Source organism: Dioscorea cayenensis, chromosome 19 (genome assembly GCF_009730915.1).
Source record: "Dioscorea cayenensis subsp. rotundata cultivar TDr96_F1 chromosome 19, TDr96_F1_v2_PseudoChromosome.rev07_lg8_w22 25.fasta, whole genome shotgun sequence".
Lineage (NCBI taxonomy): Eukaryota > Viridiplantae > Streptophyta > Magnoliopsida > Dioscoreales > Dioscoreaceae > Dioscorea > Dioscorea cayenensis.
The window spans coordinates 23850755-23874234 of record NC_052489.1 but is presented as its reverse complement, the minus strand read 5'-3'; the positions used below and the strand labels follow the sequence as shown (position 1 = coordinate 23874234).

Genomic DNA, 23480 nt, shown 5'->3' with positions numbered 1-23480 from the left:
CCACAAAATAAAAAATAAAAATCTAAAATACATGATTCAATGAGTAAAATTTGATAAATAAGGATAAAATTTATTTCCTAAATGTAATTTTACATTCATACCCCCACAAAATTTTCAAGGCTTCACCAAAACCCCAGCTTTGCACCGACTCTACTCTCAAACTCGTCGGTAAACCCGAGTATGGCGACGGCGACGGCGGCGGCGGCGGTGGTGGTGGAGGTGGCCGCCGCGGCATCACCGGAGCCTCTGGTGAAACTCGCCGAGATTCCAGGCCGCGGACGAGCCCTTGTTGCAACCCGCGCCATTAAACCCGGCGAGGTCCTGCTATCCGAGTCGCCCCTCCTCCTCTACCCAGCCACCATAGCCTCCAACTACTGCTCCCAGTGCTACCGATCCCTCAGCGCCGGCGGTCACCGCTGCCTAGCCGGACCGCCACCCTCTCCATGGCTCTCCGAAACCATCGGTCGCCTCCGTTCCCATGTTGGCGAACCAGACCTCTTCTCTCAGGCCTGCTTCCTCGCCGCCGCCTACGACCTCGCCGCCTTCTCTCCCTCCTCCTTCTCCCTTTTCCTTTCCCTCCAGGGCTCCCACACCGATCCCTCCGCATCAGTTCTCCACGCTCTTCTCTCCTCGCTCGCACCTTCCCCTCTTCCTCCGGGCTTCTCCCCGGACCTCACCGCTGCGCTGCTCGCCAAGGACAAGCTCAACGCTTTTGGCCTCATGGAACCGTTCCGCGAGGAAGACTCTGGGGAGAGAAGGGTGAGAGCTTATGGAATCTACCCGAAAGCTTCATTTTTTAACCATGATTGCCTTCCGAATGCTTGTAGGTTTGATTATGTAGATGGGGATGGGGAAAACAACACTGCCATTGTGGTAAGGGCTATACATGAGATCCCGGAGGGTAGGGAAGTGTGCCTGAGTTACTTCCCTGTGAATTGGAACTACAAAGAGAGGCAAGCGACGCTTCTCCAAGATTATGGTTTCAAATGTGAGTGTGATAGGTGCCAGGTTGAGAAGAACTGGAAAGATGAGGATGAGGACCAAGAGGAAGAGATTGTGGAGAGTATGGATGAGGAGGATGGGATGGAAGGAATGGAGGAAGATAATGGTGGTGTTGGTGGTGAAGATGATGGGGATTTCCCTCATGCTTACTTCTTTATAAGGTATGTGTGTGACAGGGAGAATTGCGGAGGCACATTGGCTCCTCTGCCTCCGGCACCCGGAGGGACTACTTCGAGTGTTATGGAGTGTAATGTGTGTGGCCGATGCAAGACAGACGATGGCTTTGGTGGAGATGCTTCCATGCTTGATGAATGATTACTCTGTTGCTGTTTTGTATGGTATATGATCTTGTAGCCTCTTCTTCACTTCTCTGCTCTTGTTTGTGTTTGTTTTGTTTTGTTTCATTGTTGTGATTTAGCTTTTTGCAATTGAGACATGAGTTTCTGAAAATACTTTATGTGTGACTTGATATAGGGATTCTCAAGACTGCATGGTGTTGTTTTTGACATACGTTATCTGATGGATGAATTAGTGTGAGTTTGTTTAGACAAGATTGAAACTTTAATGTTACTTGAAGCTGCTGTTTGGTTTTCCCCATTTGAGGCACGCCTTTTTCTCTATTTCATACTAGGTTTTGGCAAAGACCCTCCCATTAGGCCATAGAAATTCTGCAGTATTACCGCAGCAATCAACACCTTTTTACAGTTTAAATGAATCTCTAAAACCGCATGCTTCACTGGGAGAACTATTTTTCCCTTTTACCTCCAATTTTTCAATCAAATAAAATACCTCTTTTGCAATTCACTTTTTAAATCACATTAACAATATGACTCTAAGCAAGTTTTGCTATGGCTAGGGGTCATATTTGAAACCTGTTGAAGTGATTCGGTTTTCTCCTCATATTCTTGTACATTCTCATTTAGGCTTTTTTCATGCACACCATGGAATGACATTTTTTTTTTCCTCTGGCTTTTCTTTCTTATAGAAAATTTGATTTTTCAATAGTTAATGCCTCAGTAGACATTTTTCCTTTTGGCTACTGCCTCAATGTCTACTAGAGCAGCCATACACAGGTCATACTGGACTTTCTTTTAGCACTCCTCTTCCTTTGCAATGGCCAGTTTTACCTTGTTAATGGGAATCAAGAATTCACTCTATTCCTTTTTTAATTCAAAGAAAATTCAAATATTATAGGTGGTAAAACAGAAATTGATTCTCTCAGTGGCTGCGACACTTTGTAACTTAATAATCTAAAAGCATGTGCAGTCTGCATCTATCTGCAACTTTAGCGCAGGAGTCCATAACAAATTGTTTGGAATAGTTATAGTCTTCTTTGATTCGTACCTTAAGCAGGTTCTTACTCATGCACATCAAACATGCTTCCAAGTTGCCTTTTTGGTCCATACATTGATCATTTGATGATTTGGATTTTGGTAATGCAGATTTTTTGGATGGCTGGCATGTAATACATTCAGTCATCATGCTAAACTTACATTTTCTTGAAGCTCATGTAGCTCAGCTGTGTTATATTTTGCAGTGGGATGCTGCTATGAGCTAACGGCATCAAAGCTATGGTTCGATCAAGCCTACTGCATGGTAGTGCTAGGGGCAGCTGTTTCAGCTGTTAGCTCGAGGAGTTTGTAAGGAATAATCATGCGATTCATGCATACACCGAAGAGAAGGAAGTATGAACTGAAGAGATAATCCCAAGATGAGTATTTCTGGTTTGTGAAATTAGGTAGATAGATAAGTAGTGTGGTTTTGTTTTAACATTGTTTGAGTTTGGGCAAACATCTAGATCTTCAGATGTGTGTCTTCCTGGGCCTGGTTGTGCTATAAACAGTTGAAATGTTATTGAAATTGAGTTTCGAAGAATGTTTTGCACTTCTGGAGGCATCTATTTGTTATTAAAAAGAATTATGTTTCTTTTGTTCTCCACTTTTCCCTCAATCTGAATCATTCACTCCCAAACTGAGCAATGTATCAACCCTCTAATGCAATGTATGAAGTAAATTTTTCTTTGCAATTATTAGAATCAACTTCGTCTTTCTGAATCATTTTGTGATTATGGATTCATATCACATTGCTTAAAAATTCTTGCTTTATCAGGTGACTCTGTTCTTCTTGAACTAGTGAACATTTTACATTAATCCATCCATCTGCAATGTTCAAAGTAGTGTTGTTTTTGGTCTCAGTTTGTCATTACCCTCTAAACTTCAAGTTTTACCAATCAAATTCAATCTTGGATTTTCTAATTCCTCAACATGAATTATGGACTTGTCAAACAGGATTAACCAAATGTTAACTGCATAATGAAGTTTAGTCCTTTCTATCTGACAATTATTAATAGCAAATATTATTGTCAAGTCGCCATCAAATTCACTAACAAAAACATCAGTGAAACAGAGGGATCAAAAAGAAAAAAGATATCCATAGCTTGCTAATAATAAACAGACAAGCAAGCACTTTAATAAATACATAAATTCCAACCAATATCAAGTGGAAGTTTTAATACAAATCACATCTTTCCGCAGCAACTAAAGCAACGCAGCAGACGCCTCCTTTTCTGCATCCAATGATCAACAAAATAAAGTCACCACAAAATACAATACAACTCAAAGTTCATTCTTTCCCTTACTGATCATTTCTTTATATTTTTAATTAAAACATTTACTATCATTCATACATTTTACAAAGTTATAAAATATAATTATATATATATATATAACCAAAAACAAATAGGCAGGAGTGACTAGTGAGTGGTTAAATATATGTACCGGTGGTGGGGAGAGGTCATCACGGTGGTGGCGTGGAATGAATTCTTCATCGTTGCTGGTGAAGCTGTGGCGCTCAAAGATGAACTTGTTTAGCTTCTTGTCTGCGCGCAGGCGGGAGAAGACCCTGGAGTAAGCCACCGGCCCTCTCTTCTTGTTCCATTCTCCAAACTGCGGAGTTGGAGTCCGTGCCTTTCCCTGTTCTTATATATACATATACATACTAATGAAGATCATTAATCACTAATCATTATTTTTCATTAATATATACGATGAAAAATAATACTCATTACTAAAGACATCCAGTCAATTCCGCCAGTATATGCTAAAGGTTTCGTAGGATCCCACTATTAAACGTGAGTGTGAATTCAAATCTTATTAGATACGGTGATGGTAATAAATCCTCAATTGTGAATTCAGATTTATAACTCACATGTTCAATTCTCAGTTTGTATAGATATGTTTTTTTTTTACTAATATTTATCAACTATATATATACATCCCACAATGTGTATTGGGAACAAATCCACTAGTGAATAGATGAATTAATCTCACCACGACATGAAGAACATATCAATATTTTGTATTTGTATAATCGTTTTTATCAAAGAATTAATTATGGTTTACATTTAAATATAAATTTAAAGTAAATTCATATCTAAAAAGGATTTTAATTAGCAATATATATATATATATATATATGCTTGCCTTTTTGAACTCCGGCATCGGCTTGGTGGGTTGAAGAAGAGGGGAGCGGGGATGGTGATGGCGGTGATAGTTGAGCTAAATTGGTTATGATCTTTGGAGCTGGTATAACATGTATGGTCATGCTGATTTTTAGAAACCAAGAGCTCAAACTCCTCCTTCATTGACGTTGCATCCACCCATTTGGACCATTTCAATATCTATGTTTAGTGTTTGGTTAGTAGCATTTACGTGAGCTCTTGCAAGTTGCATGAACGCATGCACACCGTGTCACGTAAATCTAAAAATTTCAGAAATTATAATAAATAAATTTTATATAATTCATGAGTTAAAATGGATTTTTTTTTTTTTATGACCAAAATATATAAGAACTGAAATTTTAAAAACCAGCGGTGACTTTTAGCCTGCACAAGCAAAGGCCCATCTGGAGGGAAGTTTTGGGCTTGGGTTGTTTCAATGGGCCCAACGAAACCCATTTGGCCCGAATATTTTACCTGAAAAACCCTACATCACTGCTAAACCCTGTGATTTTGCGATCTCGAAGCATTCGAAGAATCGCCATTGCGCCGGCTTCTCGTCTCTTCTCCTCGTCGGAAATGGCTGCTTCGGTCGCACTTAGGAACCCTAATTCGAGGCGGCTCGTTGGCTTCTCGCCGTCGTACTATCATTCTTGCTGCCGCGCCGTCGGCTGTGGCTTGGAGTCGCCGCAGTCTTTGCTTCCTGGCACTAGTGAGAGGAAGGCTTTGGATTATGGGTCATGGTGGCGGAGGTCCATGGCCACCTTCACCCGCACGTATGATCTCTCATCTATGCTGCAAAAGAAACTCTTTTTACTCTCTTTTTTTTTGTGATTGTTCTGATCGGATGATTCATATTTATAGCATGGGAACCATGATTGATGTGCTAGATTATGTATCTTGGCTAGGAACGAATGTGTTCATTGAAATTGGTTAGTATGAGCTTGTTGCTGGAGTATTAGATTGTCATTTTTGTCACTATTCTTCAAAGTTCGTTTTTTTTTTACCTTTCCCATTAGACTTGTAGAATTGCTGTATTGTCATCACAAGGGAACTGGGGTTTAATTTTATACAAATTTCTATTTCGTTTTTCATCCATGTATTTGGTCATGCCATGTAGTACATTACTTATTTATTAATATTTCAATGGCTTATTAGCATGCATTTTACTTCAGAATTCCATTTTATGTGGTCTTTTTGAGTCTCTATATTCATTCTCTCCCTGCAGAGTTTTGTGCATCTTCAGTTCGTTCTTTTTTTTTTTGTTCTTTTTTCTTTTTCCCATATTTGACATGTGATCTTGTACTGCAGCTGATGAAACTCTATATTATACCTTGGCAGAACTTGCCTCTGCAACAAGTTTCATTCAAGTTGTCAGTCATAAAATAGTTCATTCTTGCCAACTGCAGTTCTACTTTCTTCTCTGTGAAGATCCAAATGTTGACTAGCCTTTCCAGATTTAAGTTTTGATAGTAAACTGATTAAGAGACATGCAAGTTATTTCAGTTAGTTAGAAATTCAGCCAATATGATTATCCATGTCCTCATTGTGTTTGGCTTGTTACCTCAGGAAACCTCACGTGAATGTTGGTACCATAGGACATGTTGATCATGGGAAAACTACTCTAACAGCAGCTATCACTAAGGTAAACTAATTCGCTACATTTTCTTAAAAGCACCTTTTCAAATTTTGTAGCAAATTTTGTTACCAAAGCTGAAATGCATTACCTTAATGGTGTATTGTATATGGCCCATATATGATAAAGAGAATTGTTTAAGGTTGTTTTGTCCCTGATGAATAACAGGTGTTGGCTGAGGAGGGAAAAGCAAAGGCTGTAGCTTTTGATGAGATAGACAAGGCTCCAGAGGAAAAGGCTAGAGGAATCACAATTGCAACTGTGAGGACTGGTTTCTTGTCTTTTTGTTTTGTAAGATTTTATTTGGAGAAAGATGAGAAATTTTCGGTGTTTATTTATTTTACCTATGATTGTGCAGGCCCATGTTGAGTATGAAACTGCTAAAAGGCATTATGCTCATGTTGATTGCCCTGGGCATGCAGATTATGTTAAAGTAAGTTGTGAAAGATTTCTTTTATATTTGGGGACTTTAGCTTTCATTATAGCTAAGCAACTTTATTGTGTGTAAATGTCTGATATGGATATTCTTTGAAATTCTCTACTCAACCAACTTATGCATGAAGAAATAAAAAAAAATATCAGTTTTTGACACGGGTAAACTTAAGCAAGTCTATTGTGTATATGCAGCAACACCATAGAATTGAAGGAAGGAAACTATTAAGAAAAAGTAGAATATTTTGACCTTGAATCTATTTCCATTTTTGTCAATGTGATCATGATGTTGAGCATGCCTACTTTGAATGTTCTGATCAATTAGTTCTCTTAATATGTGTTCTCTATAGTATTCAATACTTGTGTTCTGTTTCATTGTGTTTGAATTTGTATATTCTAAACAATTAGCTATCTTAGCATTCATACTTTTGTTAGATTAGTAGTTACCCTACTATGTGTATTTAGATTCATTATGTTTCATGTATATCATGACTGTAAATATATAATTATGTGTTTGTATGCTCTCCTTGGAATCAAATCAAGTCGTCATCTTATCTTGTTTTGTTGACCTTTTGTGAGTTTTTTTTTTATATATATATAATGAAAGTTGCCTGGTTTTCTTTGTGGCTTCCAGCCTATTTTTTTGTGAAGAAAAACCCTATGAAATTTTTTGCCAGCTACATGCTGGATCCTTTATCTTATGTTCTAGTACAAGTAAGGCGTAGAATATCCATGAAAGTGGCAGCAAAGGGGCAATGTAACTAACTTTGAGTGCCTTGGAACTTACCAACTAATATTTTCCTTTTCCCCTACTTGAGCATCTTAATACTTTGACTTTCTTCCTTGCTGCAAGGTTTCATAGGATTATGAGTCTTTTGTATGTTACACTTGTCATGAGTTACTTGTGATTTGGTCCTTTTAGAACATGATAACCGGGGCAGCACAAATGGATGGTGGTATTCTCGTTGTATCGGCTCCTGATGGTCCAATGCCACAGACTAAGGAACATATTCTACTTGCTCGTCAGGCAAGTTGCTGACTTTGGAGTTATTTAGTTAGTGTGATAGGGATTTTTTAATCTCAGATAGAATCCCTGTGCTCTCAAAGGTTGATGATATAAATTATCTTACTTTTATTTCCCTGCTATTCAGGTTGGTGTGCCATCACTTGTGTGCTTTCTGAACAAGGTTGATGCTGTTGATGATCCAGAGTTGTTGGAACTTGTTGAGATGGAACTGCGTGGTATTCCTTCCTAATTTTTGAAGCCTAATAATGCGGAATGACATTGTTTCAATTGTGATAATGTCAACATTAGATATCTTTGTTGTTATCAGAGCTTCTTAGCTTCTACAAGTTCCCCGGAGATGAGATTCCAATTATCCGCGGTTCAGCTTTATCAGCCTTACAGGGCACTAATGAAGAAATGGGGAGAAAATCCATTCTAAAATTGATGGATGCTGTGGATGAGTATATACCTGACCCTGTTCGCCAGCTGGACAAACCTTTCCTGATGCCAATTGAAGATGTATTTTCCATTCAGGTAATTACATGAGTCTGAATCTAGAATTCAGAATCAATTTCTTCAAACCTCGTTGTTGATGATGGTGCATACAAGGAAGTTGTGTATAAATAATCTCAGGTTGTTGAGATGTATGTAAGGTGTATTCAGAGACAAGCTTGAATTGGGTAAAATTGTAGGTATGGAAGGACATTTTATCAAGTATGAGCTGCCACCAATGCTTGACATGTCCAAATAAGTTTAGTTCTCATATATGTAGTCCTACAGCCTTTAGTAATACAGATTTTGCAGCCGGTGACGATGCAACATTGGAAATAGGAAATGACATTTTCTTTTGTCTTCAATTCCCTTTTCTTTTCTTTTTTTTTCTTCTTTTTGGCTCAAAGTTTGTTTCAGTGGCCTGTAACTAGAAATTATGTAATCTTGGCGGCTTGGTAATTGCAGGGACGTGGTACAGTTGTAACTGGTCGTGTGGAACAAGGAACAATCAAAACTGGTGAGGAAGTTGAGGTCTTAGGATTAATGCAGGTAAGTTGCCATCATATGGTCTTAGAATCCACCTCACCATTGTGTCACACGTTGTATATGCAGCAAGTTATCCTTTCTTATCCAATCTGTGTTTGGAGGTGTACATTGCTTGTATTGGGTTATTATCATGAAAACAGTGGCATATCGATTCTGCTGAGAACTAAATTTGTTTTTTTTTTCTTGGAGTTAATCTATTTAAATCAATCAACATGTGAAACAAGAGATAATATCCATTTAATCTTCTCAGCTGGTGTCTTGTTTCTTGACAGACCGGTGCTCTGAAAACGACAGTAACAGGTGTTGAGATGTTCAAGAAAATTTTGGATCATGGGCAGGTATAATTGAGTTATAAGAAGTTTGGGTCTTCTGATCAAATTTTTTTGAGCACCACTGTGGATTTTCCTTTTCTATGTGAATATAGGCTGGGGATAACGTGGGTCTTCTTTTACGTGGTTTGAAACGTGGAGATGTACAACGTGGGCAGGTAAGTAATGCACCAAATCATTCACTTGAAGACACTAATACTCGTTGATTCTCATGTGTTCTTTCTTCTCAGCTGTTGATTTTCAAATTTGAACTAAAAACAATTATTTTATGTTGGTTCAAGCAAATTTCAACGCCAGAGGAATGACATTATGAAATCCTTCTTATTAACAAATCTCAGCAGTAAATGAATGACCTTACAAAATCTGTTTTATTATTAAGTCATAAAACTTTTATATGTCTAAGGTAGGGTTAACCCTTTGAACCAGTTCATTGTCTTTATTTTTATGTCATTTGTTCTTTTGTTCTCAAGCCTACATGTTGAAAAGTACAACATTCGCTAAAATGGTATGAAGAAAATCACTGCAGCCTTATGTTAAGAAACTACCACAAAATCATGTCACACACACAAAGAGAACAAAAGAACATGCGCTGTCTAAATGTTGTTTTCATTTGCATATTCCAGCAGTGCATCCCATTTTATTCATTGATAGAGTTGTCCTCTATATTGTGGTCCCTGTATTATGTGCAATGGTGATAATCCTTTTGCTTTGGATTCATCAACATTATGGAGCTTCTTTGGCCAATAATTATTATCTGACTGTAGCATATTATTCATTTCAGGTAGTCTGCAAGCCTGGTACTGTCAAGACGTATAAGAAATTTGAGGCAGAAATATATGTGCTTACAAAAGATGAAGGTGGTCGTCACACTGCATTCTTCTCCAACTACAGTCCTCAGTTCTACATGAGGACTGCAGATGTTACTGGGAAGGTGGACTTGCCTGAGAGCGTGAAGATGGTTATGCCTGGTGATAATGTGACTGCAACATTTGAACTGATATTACCTGTTCCCCTTGAAGCTGGTAATCCTTACTTATAGCATCATATGAAGTAGGACAGAATTATAATTTTTAGTTTCATTTTGGGTAATGCATGGTCTAATTTTACATTAGCGGAGAATTCACTTTTGTTGAATGGGATCTTCTTTGTGGAACCTGGCAGATAACAGTTATTTTCCAGTTTTTACTTTGAAATTTGCTTTCCTTTTTGGTGTCTGACCATGTTTCATTTACGTTTCCAACTCGAATATACTGTCAAGAACCTTGTGCTGAAAATTTTGTGCATTTGATATATGATATGGGTTTCATTTTGGAGTAACTTACACATGATTTCTATTGTCTTTACAGGTCAAAGATTTGCTTTACGAGAGGGAGGTCGGACTGTTGGTGCCGGCGTTGTCTCAAAGGTCATAAGTTGAGCTTTAAACCAACTGTGATCTGATAGAGTTTTTTGTGAGCTCATTTGCAAAATCCATGTAGTTAGATGGAGTAAGTTAACACTTCTCAGTATTAATGCACAAGCGTGACCAAGCAAACATGCTGTTGAATTTTTTTTGCCCTCAACGCACTGTAGAGAAAGTGTTGGGATTACAATAATTTAATTCTCAGTTTTTGCCAATTGATTTCTAGGAATGGAGAGAACCCATTCCATAACTTTTACCAAAATTTTTGCTTTACTTGTGTATCATTAATAAATTCACGTTCATATCCACCATTCAGCTACTACTTGTGTCTTTTGTACTCATCCTACCTAATTGATGGCTATTTCGGCTTTGCGAATGCGGCTTTGCGAATGCGTGCAACATTCTGATACAAATGCTGCAGCGGCGGCCGATGTTGATTGTGGATTAAGAACACTTTGCAAGAGGTATACGCTTTCTCCTTCATCACTTGATAGTTTGGTACTCTGGCCCATTAATATAAGTAGTTTTTCTTCATCTACCACTATCTGTATTATGTTGGTTTTGATTTTTTGATTAATGTTCAATGTCCCTACATTTCTCTTTCGTCTGGTCTACAAACTTTTATTTTTTTTTCCTCCTTTGCTTGTCTGATTAGATCAGGATTCTTTATTTCATACAATAGATGAATTTCATTTGATATTTGAGACTGACTCAGCACCGGTTTTCATTTTATCATCTTATCATCTTATCATCTTATCCTTATGGTATGCTTTCTAGTATGAGAAATAAGACTGGCCTCTGCAGCCACAGCAAGGCATGCCATTTTTGTTTGGTTGTGTTTGATGATGATGATCTCCAGGTTGCTTTATGCATCATATGTATATAATGTTTAATGTTTAGAATGTGAGTAATTGAGTGGATATTTTTGTTTATAAGAGCAGACTTATGTGCTGTTCTTTGTGACGTTGGGGTTTTATGACTTATAAGTTGGTCATGGGATCTGTTGGCATGCAAAATAGGAGAAATGTTTTCTATTTAGGAGATGCAAAAGAACAAAAATAAGTTGACTGAGTTTTTTAAATTTTATTTTAAAATGGATTTATTTTTATATATTTTTAACATAGATGTATAAGAACTGACTAAATTTTTATGTATATGTATATATGTTTGTTTGCAAATATATTTAAGTTTAGGTTTTTTGAGAAAGACGACATAGCAGGGGACGCGTGACGCGTGTGAGAGCAGGCTCAACGTTGACCCACGTGCTCTCACCTTGCGTAGGATGAGGTTCGATCTCGGATCCTCCCCGAAACGAACGTTCTACGCAAGAGACCCGATATGTTTGTTTGTTTGTAAATATATTTAAGTTTTTTTTTATTCTTTGAAATTTAATCAGAGGTTATCTCTTCGCTTTCGGCTAAATATTTTGTTTCAATATCTCATTAATAAATTAAAATTATATTGTTAAAAGAGAAAAATGCTTGCTTGCCTGCCCCTAAATAATTGCTAATGTACCCTCTCACAAGACTCATATTTATTTATATATTTTTTATAACAGTATATTTTTTTAATCTTGATATGAACAAAGAGGATAATGTAAATGGTACTCTATTCTTTAATGACATTTTTTAATTTAAATGATATTTTTAAATGGTATATAATCAAACTCTCCATGTTTTGGATAAATATGCAAATAAAATTTTCTTTTAAATTATTAAATAGTGCCAAAAAAAAAATTTATATAATTCTCATCCTCCAAACCAATTTACGTCAGCCAAACATAAATTTTCCTTGCTAAAATGATTTAATACTTTACACCTAAGCTATCTTATTAGCACTTATAAGCAATAGAGGATAATTGGGTCCTCTTATGGTGACTTGATTTAGATTGATTAGCCTATCCCATCACATCTGCATCCAAATCCAACCCAGCTGGTTATTCCAAGATCTATTGTATTTATTATAAATTCCAAGTAAACACATTTGATTATGAAAGCTATGATGTAGATGATAACATTGTTAAACTTATATACTTGGACCTTTAAATGCATATATCCCTTTCCTTTTTTCTCATTTGTTCTCACAGTGAACAAACAGAATAAGTATCTTATTTCTTACTTGGTATCCAAACCAATTATCAATTAAGACGTATAATATCAATTTAAAAAAATTATTTAAAACATCATCTTTTTTCATGATAAGATGAGAATCCACACAATTGTTATTTATTTATTTATTATTGTTAATTATTATTTATAAATATAAATAAAATATGTCAGGATTATTATCATTATATATAAACTGACCTCTTTGAATTTATTTTTTTCATAAAAATATGAATACTCGGCAACTCGATGCTAGTTAGTTTTTTTAAAATATATTTGAATAAATAAAATTAAATAAAATACTATTAGTTTTTATTTTAAATAACATTATATTATTTTAATGTTTATTTTTTTTATAATAATATTGCAGTCACTATAAGACAACAAGGCCAGTTGGCATGTCAACACACGCCACCAAAGCGAAAGCGATTGGGTTTCCGTTAACTTTAACTGACAGAAACGTTCTGACCGTAACAGCGTCTACATCAACGTCAATGATGGGCACGTCATGTGGGGCCGGAGTAACTTTGGTCGAATCCAAACATGAATAAAGATAAGCAATTTAGCATTAAAAGGCGGTGACAAGAGTGTGGATGTTATCATGTTTCTTTCACGATGGAACCCAACTTCACCAACCCTATTGATCAAGACAGCCATTAGTGAAGAGGTTTAGTTAAGTTAAACAAAGGATTAAGGATATTGTTAAGAGTTAATTTTACAAGATAAATTTAGGCTATGATTAGTTTGTGATAATGTGAAAACATTACCGTGGTAATTTGAATATTTTATCATGTTTTGTTATTGTAATAGCAATAGTATTAAATACATTCATACATTATCTTGATGTTTTATATAATACATATTTAATAATTGGCAACTAATGCATAGCACAGTGAATTGTCACATACAATTCACAGGGGGTGTAGGTCAAACCCTTGTACTGTAGTCCTATAATGGTAAAATTCACAAAAATTTTCTAGGCAAACAAAAAATAGTGTTTATAGTATTATTAAATGGGTCTTTAGTAAATTCACAAAATTGTATTCTTCTCTTCTACAGAGTTACATGATAGAAAAAAAATTTATTAATTTGGTATAGTTAATGCAAATCTTATAGGTTTTAAGATGGAAAACTTTTATTACCCCATGTAGCTCATGACTAAATTAATAAGGTTCTACATAATCGATAAATCATTGTAGTTGGTACACATTTATATTTATCTGTCTTTTAACAAATTTTTTAAGTGGGATGCGCTTATTAAGAGTAAACAAAATCAGGTATCTGGTTTTTCAAATCGGCAAAACTCGATCCATATCCACCCTGGTTTAAATCAGATACCAAAAATCGAATCGATCAAGTTTTTTTTTTTTATTATAAAATCAATCGATCAAGTTTTCTTCCGGGCTTATTGCCTATTATCCAATATATTGTATATTTATAATTTTATAAAGATAATTTGTTTTTGTAAAGGTTGGAAGGCGGTCATTTATAATAAATTTATTATAAATGTGAAGTCAACATTTCAAGCATTGAGTTTTATTAGTTTCATAATATTTTTTTTTTCTTTTTCTTTTTATTTTTTGAAAAATATAAGTCGGCAAGGTAGTCCTTTCCGCGTTTTCTTTTCGTTTCTCTTATTTTCATTGTTTTTTTAAAAACACACACACACACACACACACACATATATATATATATATATTCCTCTCTCTCCAAAGGCAGATTTTTTTTTTAGAAACCATAAAGTTGGAATTTATCAAATTTATATTAATTTAACAGCAAATTTCTAGGTCAAATTCACATATAACATAGCAATTTACTAATCATGTTTCAAAGTTATTTCGCTGTTTTTTTTTCTTTTTCTTTTTTTTGCGCTGATTAAAAAAAAAACACTTTGAAATCTACTTGTACATTTCTTAAAAACCACAATCAACAACCAGTCGATTTATTTGTTCGATAATATTCACATATATTTAAAAGATTTTTAATAGCATATATTTAATTAAAATACAGTTTATAAATTTTGAAAATATGTTTTAAAAAAATTCACTGGAAAATCTTATGGGAAAAAATTGGAAATAAACAAATAATAATAGTAATTTTACATAATTTTCGTATAAATTATATATGTTTTATGAATGACCAGGTATAAAATAAACAAAAGCAGAAAACTCACTGGATAGCTCTGTAAATTCTCACCTCAACAGTGAATGGGTAGATATATATTCACTCACTATATGTTCACTCAGAAATAGAGAAATCATGTGTGCAGTACTATCAAATATTATTCACTCACTGTTCATTAAGTCCGATAATAAAATTATTATTTATTTATTACATATTGAGTTCTAGTGTAGATCCATGGGCATAAGAGTTGTACTTTTTTTAACTTGTTAGAGTTGCATACTAAGAAGAATTTACTATTTTATAATTTATTTCTTTATATGTCATCATAGTCATATGTGACACATCTTAATTACTCTTGGTTTAGCCAACTCCACATGTAAATTTTTAGAGATTTGTTAATGCACCGTAACTAAGGCATCTCTATACATATTTATCCTTTTCATTACACTTGTCGTTCTTGTAAAAAAAATAACAAAAATAACACTTAAACATTTTAAATTATAAATAAATAAAAAACATAATCACATTTTACTTATTATCATCACAATTGATGAATAATAGTGGCATTAACTCCAACCAAAAATGCAATGGTTTTGAATTTTTTTTCCTTCTAAATATAGTGGAAGATTTAATGTGTTACTCCTGTTTGCTCTCCTTGTGCAAATAAATAAAAAAAATGAATAAATAAATACTATCTGTATTTTCAATCAATATAAAAATGTATTTTAGCTATTAAAATCTAATTTCATGTTTTAACCTATTATTTAATTATATATATATATATATAAATAAAGAACCATAATTTGTTAGGCAGAGTGAGATAACGGCAGGACAAAACCGCCCCCACCCACAAAACTCCCCAATCTGTGTACTCCTTCACATGGCTATGGCCACCTCCTTGCACATAATCACATTACACACACACACGTACACTCCTCCTCAACGACACGTGTCAACCGGGCCCCATCCTATACTTAATTCCAATAGCCAACGGGTTTTTGTCACCACTCTCCCTGCTCTCCGATTCCTAGGTCCTCAATCCAATGCAAACCAAAATAACCCTTTTACGGTTTTACCCCTACTCCCATATAGTCAAAAAACACAAAAACAAAAACAAAACAAACGGCGTCATAGACAACGTGCCGGAGGGGCAAGGTAGTCCTTATCCCACTATAACATTTCCCATTTTTTTATTTAATTAAAAATTATTATTATTATTTTTTTATTATTAGGTCGGATGAGTGATGGGCCGTGGGGGGAGAGGTGAGAAGGTGGTGGGGGCCCATGGTTTCGGGTCGGAATCCCGGGCAGCCCGTTCTGCCCGTCTGGTCAGTTCGGGCAATTCGGGCAGCCCTCAACCCTTTTCCCAGCTCTATATAAACCCACGCATCGTCAGTCGTGTGGCAGTTTGCCGCTTTGGCTGCCTGATTCCTCTTCTTCTTTATTTCATTCTTGTGAGCTCCTTTTCTTTTTCTTTTTTTAAATTTATAATTTTCAAATTTATCTGGTTTTTAGATTGCACTACCATGCTCTTTAATTATTATTTTTATTTTTAGTTTAATAATAATTTTATTGGATTTGAAACTAGACCAGATCCGGCTAATTAAAATTTTCATTATTTATTTAATTATTTATTTATTTTGGGGAATTTATTTTGATTAATTGAATGTGATGTGATGTGATGGGAGTGAAGAACAGAGCTTTTTCGAGCAATGGCGTCCACATACCTTGACTTTGGGGAGGAGAAGGACCTTCTCCACCACCACCACCATCATCATCAGCAACAGCAAGGGCAGTCGCCGAAGGAGATGAAGAGGACGTGGTCGACGAACTCGTCATCAAGCTGCGATCATGGAGCTCCCAAGTGTGTGTGCGCGCCGGCGACGCATGCCGGCTCGTTCAAGTGCAGGCTTCATAGGACTAGCTCAAATAATAACCGCTCGGCGACGTCTGGTGCTTCGTTGCCTCCGCCGCCTGCCGTCTCCACCACCTCCACTAGGACTGTGGAGGCTGTTTGATTTCGGGAAAGAGAAACCCTAAACCCTAAGCTATATGAAGAGTATCTACAATCAAATGATGAAGAGGAGTTAGCACTAGTTATGGGAACATCTATTTGTACTTCCCTAGCTAAGTAAAAAACATCTCTTTATCTCTCTTATTATATATACATATATATATATATATGTGTGTGTATATATGATGGAGATTGGAGTGGTGTGTAATTAAGCATTTGGTTGGATGGATTGATGGATGGATGGATGACCTTCCTGGCAGGTGCTTAATGATATTTTCTCATTTTCTCTTGTTGAGTTCTGATCTTCAAATGTGTGTTGTGTGTTGGATGCTTGTTCTGATTGTTTCAAGATCTAAAGCATGAAGCTTTTTTTGGTGGGATTTGATTCGTGTTCTTGTGTTTTTCTTTTCAAAGATTGTGTTTTTTTATTTTTGTTTTTGTTTTTGGTTTTTAGAGTTTCTGGTAACAGAGATTATTGTGGATCTGAAGCATCTGATGTGTGTTCTGTGCACCACCTTGTTTGTTTCAGGTTGTGTGGATTATGGGATGGTGTTGCTGTGAAATTGGATCCTTTCTGTGTGTGAGAATTGCTCTTTCTCTCTTCTTCAGATTGTATGGATAATCAAACATGTATTTGTTCATTCTTGTAAGTTGTTTCATCCTAATTGCTTAAAAAAAAAAGCTTGAATATTCTGATTAAATTTAATTAAGTTTGTCATCTCTTTTGTCAGAGTTATTCATTTATTGTTTACAGGTGCTTTTTCTCTGATTTGGTGTGTTGATCATTGCCCTGATTGCACAGAAACTGTAAGTTGCTATTAACTCTGTATTTTATTTGTCATGCACATGAATAGTATTAGATGTTCATACAAAATTTGGTGATGTTTGTTGATCAGTTTAGCTGATCTTTATTTTATATTATTTTTTTGTGCATAATGCATCAAGTTTTGATTGATAATCTGATGATTTGTCTTGACTAATTCTGTTTGCTCTGAGCCATGGGACTTTTCCAGAATGCAGAAATAATATAGTATCATGATGCAAGCAAATCATTCATATTTTCACTTGTCTTTTTAAAATTTGAAACTTTGCCAATTTAATTTTTTATTTGAAAGTATCATGTTTCTTCCAGAACCATTCCATTGTAGGCATCTTTTCTATCTGGCTGACTTAAGATGATCTGGTCCATTGAAAGAACTTCAGTTTTCAAGGCACTACTCTGTGAGCTCATCTTGTGGTTGACAGCCACTTTGGCTCACCTATGAATCAGAGGTGGTAAATTCATATCTTTGAGATTGTATTGGAGATCTCTGCCATGTTCTTTTGTCTGAATAGAAGGAGCTTTACTTTGGTGTAAATGAGTTATGTGGTGTTTCCTCCACAAGTACAAAAATTGGGTGAGACATATGGATTGCAAAGGAGAGATTGTTGGCTCGATTGATTAGTTTCGGGTGGTTTTGGTGATTTGTCTGCAATCTCAGTACAAGTCTAGAAAGTCATTAATAAGTATTGGCAAATTGAAAGTGATCAGTCATGGGAAGCATTTTTTATACACCTGCAAAGGGTGATCATGAACTGGTTCTTGGTGGTTTTTTTTTTCTACAAGTCCTATGTCATTGATTTTTCTTTTATGTTAGATGTGATGGATAATTGCCTTATTTGAGAGGTAGGGACCATATTAATTTTGTCGCCTAAGAACTTTCTCTCGATCTTGCATTGTCTATAATTAAAATTAGATGGGGTTGTGGTCCTGCAGGGTTTTATCTTGACTATCAAATGAGTTGAACTTTTTGTGGCACTCTTTTATTTCTTATTCTGAGTGTGAGGTCATTCTTTTATGACTGAAATGCAATGTTCATGAACAGGAAACATTATGTTGAAAAATTCTACTGATTATTTTAGTATTTCTTAAACTGCGGCATTATTCTGGCATAGGCTTCGCATCTCTTACTGATTGTGGATGTAATCTATCCATTGCAATTGAAGCTGATGCAACTGCATTCTATTACTTGTTTTATAACATGTACATGATACTGCAAATCTGTAAATTTTTTTTTTCCTGAAAATAACATGATTTAAACTGTAATCCAAAGTCTCTGCACAATAAATTTGAATCCATTTTCTTATCTTGTCAAAGTCTCTATTGATTCCTCTCACCCAATCTCTATTTAAACTTTAAGTGTACAAGAGAGGGCTTTACCATATCAAGGCCAATGATTATTATACAGGTTGAAATACTAAAAATAAATCATAAAGAAGTCTTTAAGGCCCCAAAAGTCATTCGACAGCATTAGCCCACTTCCCAGGAAAAACAAAGCTTCTGCTGCTGCTGCTGCTGCTGCAGTTGGGTCTTACTTGAACCACCTTCTTTTGAAATCTCAACCTCATGAATGCAACTAGAAACAACTCCTTCAAGCTTGACATCACCATGATATCTACAAGCTTCAAGCATCAACTGCACCCCAGCATCATCCATCACCCCAATTAACTTCCTAACCAAATCAACAATCTCATCTTCCTTTCCATTCACAATGGCCGAACCTAATAGCTCAGCCATGCACTTATAATGCTCCAGCTCCGGCTCAATTCGGTAACATCGAACCAAGTATTTAAACAGTTCACAAGCCTCTTCAACCATCCCCGCTCTCGAGCATGCGCACACAACTCCGAATAGCGTAATCCGATCAGGCTTCAGTCCGGACCTTTCCATCTCCCTGAACAATGCAATGGCTTCAGCTCCACGGCCATGCACGCCCATGCTTGTGATCATTGAATTCCAAGTAGCCAAGCTACGCACAGGCATTTCATCAAACACCTTAACAGCATCCATCAAGCTACCACATTTGCTGTACATATCTATAAGCGCTGTGCCAACGTAGACGTTTGTAGAGAGCTCGCTGTTCGCCCGGGCGTAGTCGTGAACCCGGCGCCCCAAATGCAGGCTCCCTAACTCATTGCAAGCGATGAGTAGTGCGACGACTGTGAACGCGTTCGGCCTCACATTGTGCGCTTGCATGCTATGGAAAAGCTCGAATGCTTCGTCTGGCCGCCCATTCTTCGAGAACCCATCGATCATCGCTGTCCAAGTCACCACATTTTTGTCCGGCGCTTCATCAAATGCTTGCTTAGCAGCATCCAGATCACCGAGACCCACGAGCCCTGAGACTAGAGCAGTCCATGAGCCGACTGTTCTCATGGTCATTCTGTCGAACACCCTGCGGGCATAGTCGGTTGAGCCACAAGTGAAGTAGAGATGGATAAGAGCGTTTTGGACGTAGGTGTCGTCGGAGAAGCCGGCTTTGATTGCGAGGGAATGGAGTTCCATGCCTTTGGGGAGGTGGGTAAGTGCGGAGCAGGCAGTGATGGCGAAGGGGAAGGTGAATTTGTCTGGCGATGGAGAACCTTCGGAGATGAGGAGATTGTAGAGCCGGAGGGCTTCGACAGGAGAGCCATTAGAGACGTTAGCGCGGATCATCAAGTTCCAATGCAAAGTGTTGGCGGTTGCAACGGTGGGAGAGAAGACCGCGGAGGCGAGGTCAAGGCGGCGATGGGAAGAATAGAGGCGGAGGAGAGCGGCAACGACGGCGGGATTGTGGGCGAGGCCATGGCGGAGGATGTAGGCGTGGGCTTGTTTAAGCTGGGACAACGTCCGGGTTTGATTGAGGAGACGGAGAGCGACGGGCGGACGAGGTCCGGCAGAAGATGACCGGAAACGAACGTCGCCGGCGGCGTCGATGGGGAGCGGGTCAGGGATGGAAGGGAGGCAAGAGATCATGGGAGGAAGAAACAGAGATCGGGCGATGCTCGCCGCCGGTTCATGAGATTAGATTTCATTTATTAATTATTTTTTTGGTTTTCGGATTCGGGTCGAATATTTGTGGATCCGCATACTCGTCGACCCGCTTACTGTTGTTGAAGAGCCTACAACCACACATGCTTCTTAGAATCATGCCTCATCCTCAGAGAAGTATAAACTATATATATATATTTATATATTTAATATTTTATTTTGGTTATTTTTCATGAAGAAAATGTATTGAATATAAAAGAAGTGCACGAATTGAAAGGAAGATATGTTGGAGAGAGAGAGAGAGAGAGTCCCTGTGAATTTAAGGAAACAATTCAGAAGTGTACAAGAAACTTTGGCAAAGTGAACTGCTCGGACGCCAAAAACAGACAGGACACAAAAAAAACGCGGGTGAAGATGCTGAGAAGGAATCAAAAACTAAATTTGATCGATTACAGATCTTTATCTCTTCATGAAGACGGCTTCTCATCAGCTACACCTTCAAAAGTCGCTCCGGCAACAAGCTCAGGGACATCATCGTCATCCTCATTCTCTGGTTTGATAGCGCCGGCACTTTGGGCGTGCTTTTGAAATTGCTCGGTGAGCTTCCTAAGATTGTCCGCATTATCAGGTCCTGGAAAGGTAAATCCAGTGAAAACATTTGTAAGTAGGGTTGACAAAAAAATCCAAATGAATACAATACAGTACACGTCTAAATTTATCACAAGAAAGAATGTAAGTGCCTACCAAGTTGATTCAAGAGAGAAGGCAACAGATCCGAAAGTTCTGTAAACAGTTTATTTCAGAAATCAGTAGGCATTGAGAAAAAAACCATGTAAGTAGACAGGAATTACAATGTATGAAAATCCCTAGATTTCTAACTCCAAAGGAAGAAGTCATAAGGACCCATGTCAGTTCAATAACCATTCAGATCCATAGGACCCAAGTGATCGAAAGGTATATGAGCAAATTTGACCATGTTTTCCTAATTGAAAGTAGTAAGATAACATACTCTTCGTCTGAGGAGTACCGCTGACAACCCAGGTATTGGCCCCAATTGAAGCTTGAACTGAAAGATGAAGATGAAAAACTTAGTATGAAGAAGTGGAATGATTACTTCATATGACTGAAGCACCTAGGAAGTAAATACCTTTGGGGTTGAAAAACTGAATAACATAATCATCTTTAAAAAAGTTGACCTCCTCAATAGCAGGGATAGCATTTACGCCAACTCGTTTCAAAGTGCTCTGAAGCCTTTTATCATCTGTTGTTGTGGTCTTGTGAACCGCCTTCTTCTTCCTGGTAGGCATACAAAATGCCAATCCGAATAAATTAAATCAAACATCATATTGGTCATAAAGTAGATCCAAAATTTCGAACAACACCAGTTGCAAGTACCAATACACAAATCCTAAAGCCAAGTGAACAAAAGAAAACAATTAATTTTTACCCAGCACTCTCCAGCAAATCAAAGGGAAAACAGGGACAGCTAACTAAAAATATTGCAAAAGGCAAACTATAAACAGTTTGAATAGAACACATTTGAGCAAATCAGATTCCAAGTTCATCACACTGTCTATGGAAGTCAAACAATCTACATAAGGATCTGATATAAACAAGCAGATAAAACTACCTCCTCACACTGCCCTTCCCACCAGTGCGAACGGCACCGGCCATCTTCCTGAGTTTCTCAACATCCATCTGTGAAGGAGAAAAAATCAAGCATTGTGAACAAAGGGAAACGATATTCTTTTGACAATAGAATGAATAAATTACACATGAAACTGAGGGTTACAATAAATGGAAAGAAGAATATACATGTCACATTCAAAGATGGCAGGAACTCCTCCAAAACAAACCAGACATCAGCATACATATTCAGATGATTATATGGTATATTTTCAATATACAATTTGTACAATTTAAAACGAGCGGAATATTTAAAACCAGAAGTGAAGTGAACATACATTGCTCAATAATTCTCTTACTTAACCTGTGATATATAGAACAGGCCAAGTACAGAGCCAAAGCCCTTATTCACTAGCTAATGTTTGCCATATCTACTCAGATAACAGAACTACATTATGGTTTACAGATCAAATATTGCTTAAATCAGAATGTAAGCACACAAGCAATAATTGCTAAAATTATGGCTCATTTTAACATATTCTATTACGGTATATATAAAGACATTTTTGAGTGCATTCTTCCACCAATTATAATTTAATAGAACTAGACACAGCCCAAGTATGAATGTAGCAGATCACATTAAAAATATCTTCCTGTTCTTATTGCACTGATTTCACAAGCAAATGCCACACTAGCTCAAACCAATCCATAGGAAATTAAATAAGACTTCTTTGACATTGGCAAAATTAGCTAGTGAAAGATTAATTCAGCCAGGAGATTCATCAACTCTAATAGACAAACAGAACTAGCATACAAAAACAAGACTTTTCTATAGAATCTAATCACACAAAACAAAAAGATCCAATGTAATTACATAAAAATGCAACTCTAATAAGCAGTACAAATAAATGCAAACCATGATCACAAGGAAAGCACTCGGACACGATAGCAATCTACTTCAAATTCGCAATTCCACAAGAAAAACAACTAAATCGATTGATTAGAGATAGACGCAGCAAGAAATGGAACAAGCGCGTACGAAACATCAAAGAAACACATGAAATATCCTAAAAATCAACAAAAAAAAAAAACAGCAATCTGCGGCACGATTGAACAAAACCCAAAGAAAAAAACGATATAACGAGGATCTCACCTTGAGAAATCGAGAGAAGGGAATAGGGAAGCAGAGCCAGCTAGGGTTTTGGTGGCCGCTAGGGTTTCGATCCGCGGTAATAAAGAGATACGTTCTTGCATTATATAGAGGGATGTTATGGGCCTGGCCTACAAAAGATTGAGCCCAGTTTTATTTATTTAATTTATAAATATAACATAAAAAGGTATTATTATTATTTTTATTTAAAATTTGTAAAAAAAAAAAAACACTTGTAATTTGTTTTCCATTAGTGGTTCAATAAAATGCCTGCACTTAGCGTTTTAGTGACTGTTACAAGGCCACTCTATTAATAATCAAATTGTTATC

At 36.7% G+C, this 23480-nt stretch overlaps 4 protein-coding genes across 5 annotated transcripts; 2 read left to right on the top strand and 2 right to left on the bottom strand.

The window, feature by feature from the left end:
- Window positions 1-141: 141 nt before the first annotated feature.
- LOC120250464 (histone-lysine N-methyltransferase ASHR2) lies at window positions 142-2938 on the top strand. Of its 2 annotated transcripts, none has more exons than XM_039259283.1 (2): window positions 142-1340; window positions 2522-2938. In XM_039259283.1, exon 1 carries the CDS (start codon window positions 181-183, stop codon window positions 1315-1317), a length of 1137 nt encoding a protein of 378 aa, XP_039115217.1. In that variant the 5' UTR covers window positions 142-180; the 3' UTR covers window positions 1318-1340; window positions 2522-2938. The 2 variants fall into 2 exon arrangements, with proteins under 2 accessions (XP_039115217.1, XP_039115216.1); XM_039259282.1 differs by having other exon boundaries at window positions 143-1340; window positions 2540-2938.
- A 2075-nt stretch (window positions 2939-5013) lies between these two features.
- Window positions 5014-10603, top strand: LOC120250463 (elongation factor Tu, mitochondrial-like). The gene is made up of 12 exons (XM_039259281.1): window positions 5014-5274; window positions 6068-6143; window positions 6303-6395; window positions 6493-6567; window positions 7489-7593; window positions 7718-7808; window positions 7901-8106; window positions 8530-8613; window positions 8883-8948; window positions 9035-9097; window positions 9721-9961; window positions 10286-10603. Exons 1-12 carry the CDS (start codon window positions 5078-5080, stop codon window positions 10354-10356), a joined length of 1368 nt encoding a protein of 455 aa, XP_039115215.1. The 5' UTR covers window positions 5014-5077; the 3' UTR covers window positions 10357-10603.
- Window positions 10604-17400: 6797 nt separating this feature from the next.
- LOC120283568 (pentatricopeptide repeat-containing protein At3g26630, chloroplastic-like) lies at window positions 17401-20585 on the bottom strand. Its single transcript, XM_039290278.1, has one exon. The coding sequence runs from the start codon at window positions 20357-20359 to the stop codon at window positions 18875-18877; it is 1485 nt and encodes a 494-aa protein (XP_039146212.1). The 5' UTR covers window positions 20360-20585; the 3' UTR covers window positions 17401-18874.
- Window positions 20586-20665: 80 nt separating this feature from the next.
- On the bottom strand, window positions 20666-23225 carry LOC120283569 (nascent polypeptide-associated complex subunit beta-like). The gene is made up of 6 exons (XM_039290279.1): window positions 23154-23225; window positions 22005-22072; window positions 21522-21670; window positions 21384-21440; window positions 21119-21157; window positions 20666-21005 (listed from the first exon to the last, which is right to left on the bottom strand). Exons 2-6 carry the CDS (start codon window positions 22070-22072, stop codon window positions 20842-20844), a joined length of 477 nt encoding a protein of 158 aa, XP_039146213.1. The 5' UTR covers window positions 23154-23225; the 3' UTR covers window positions 20666-20841.
- Between the last annotated feature and the right edge of the window lie 255 nt (window positions 23226-23480).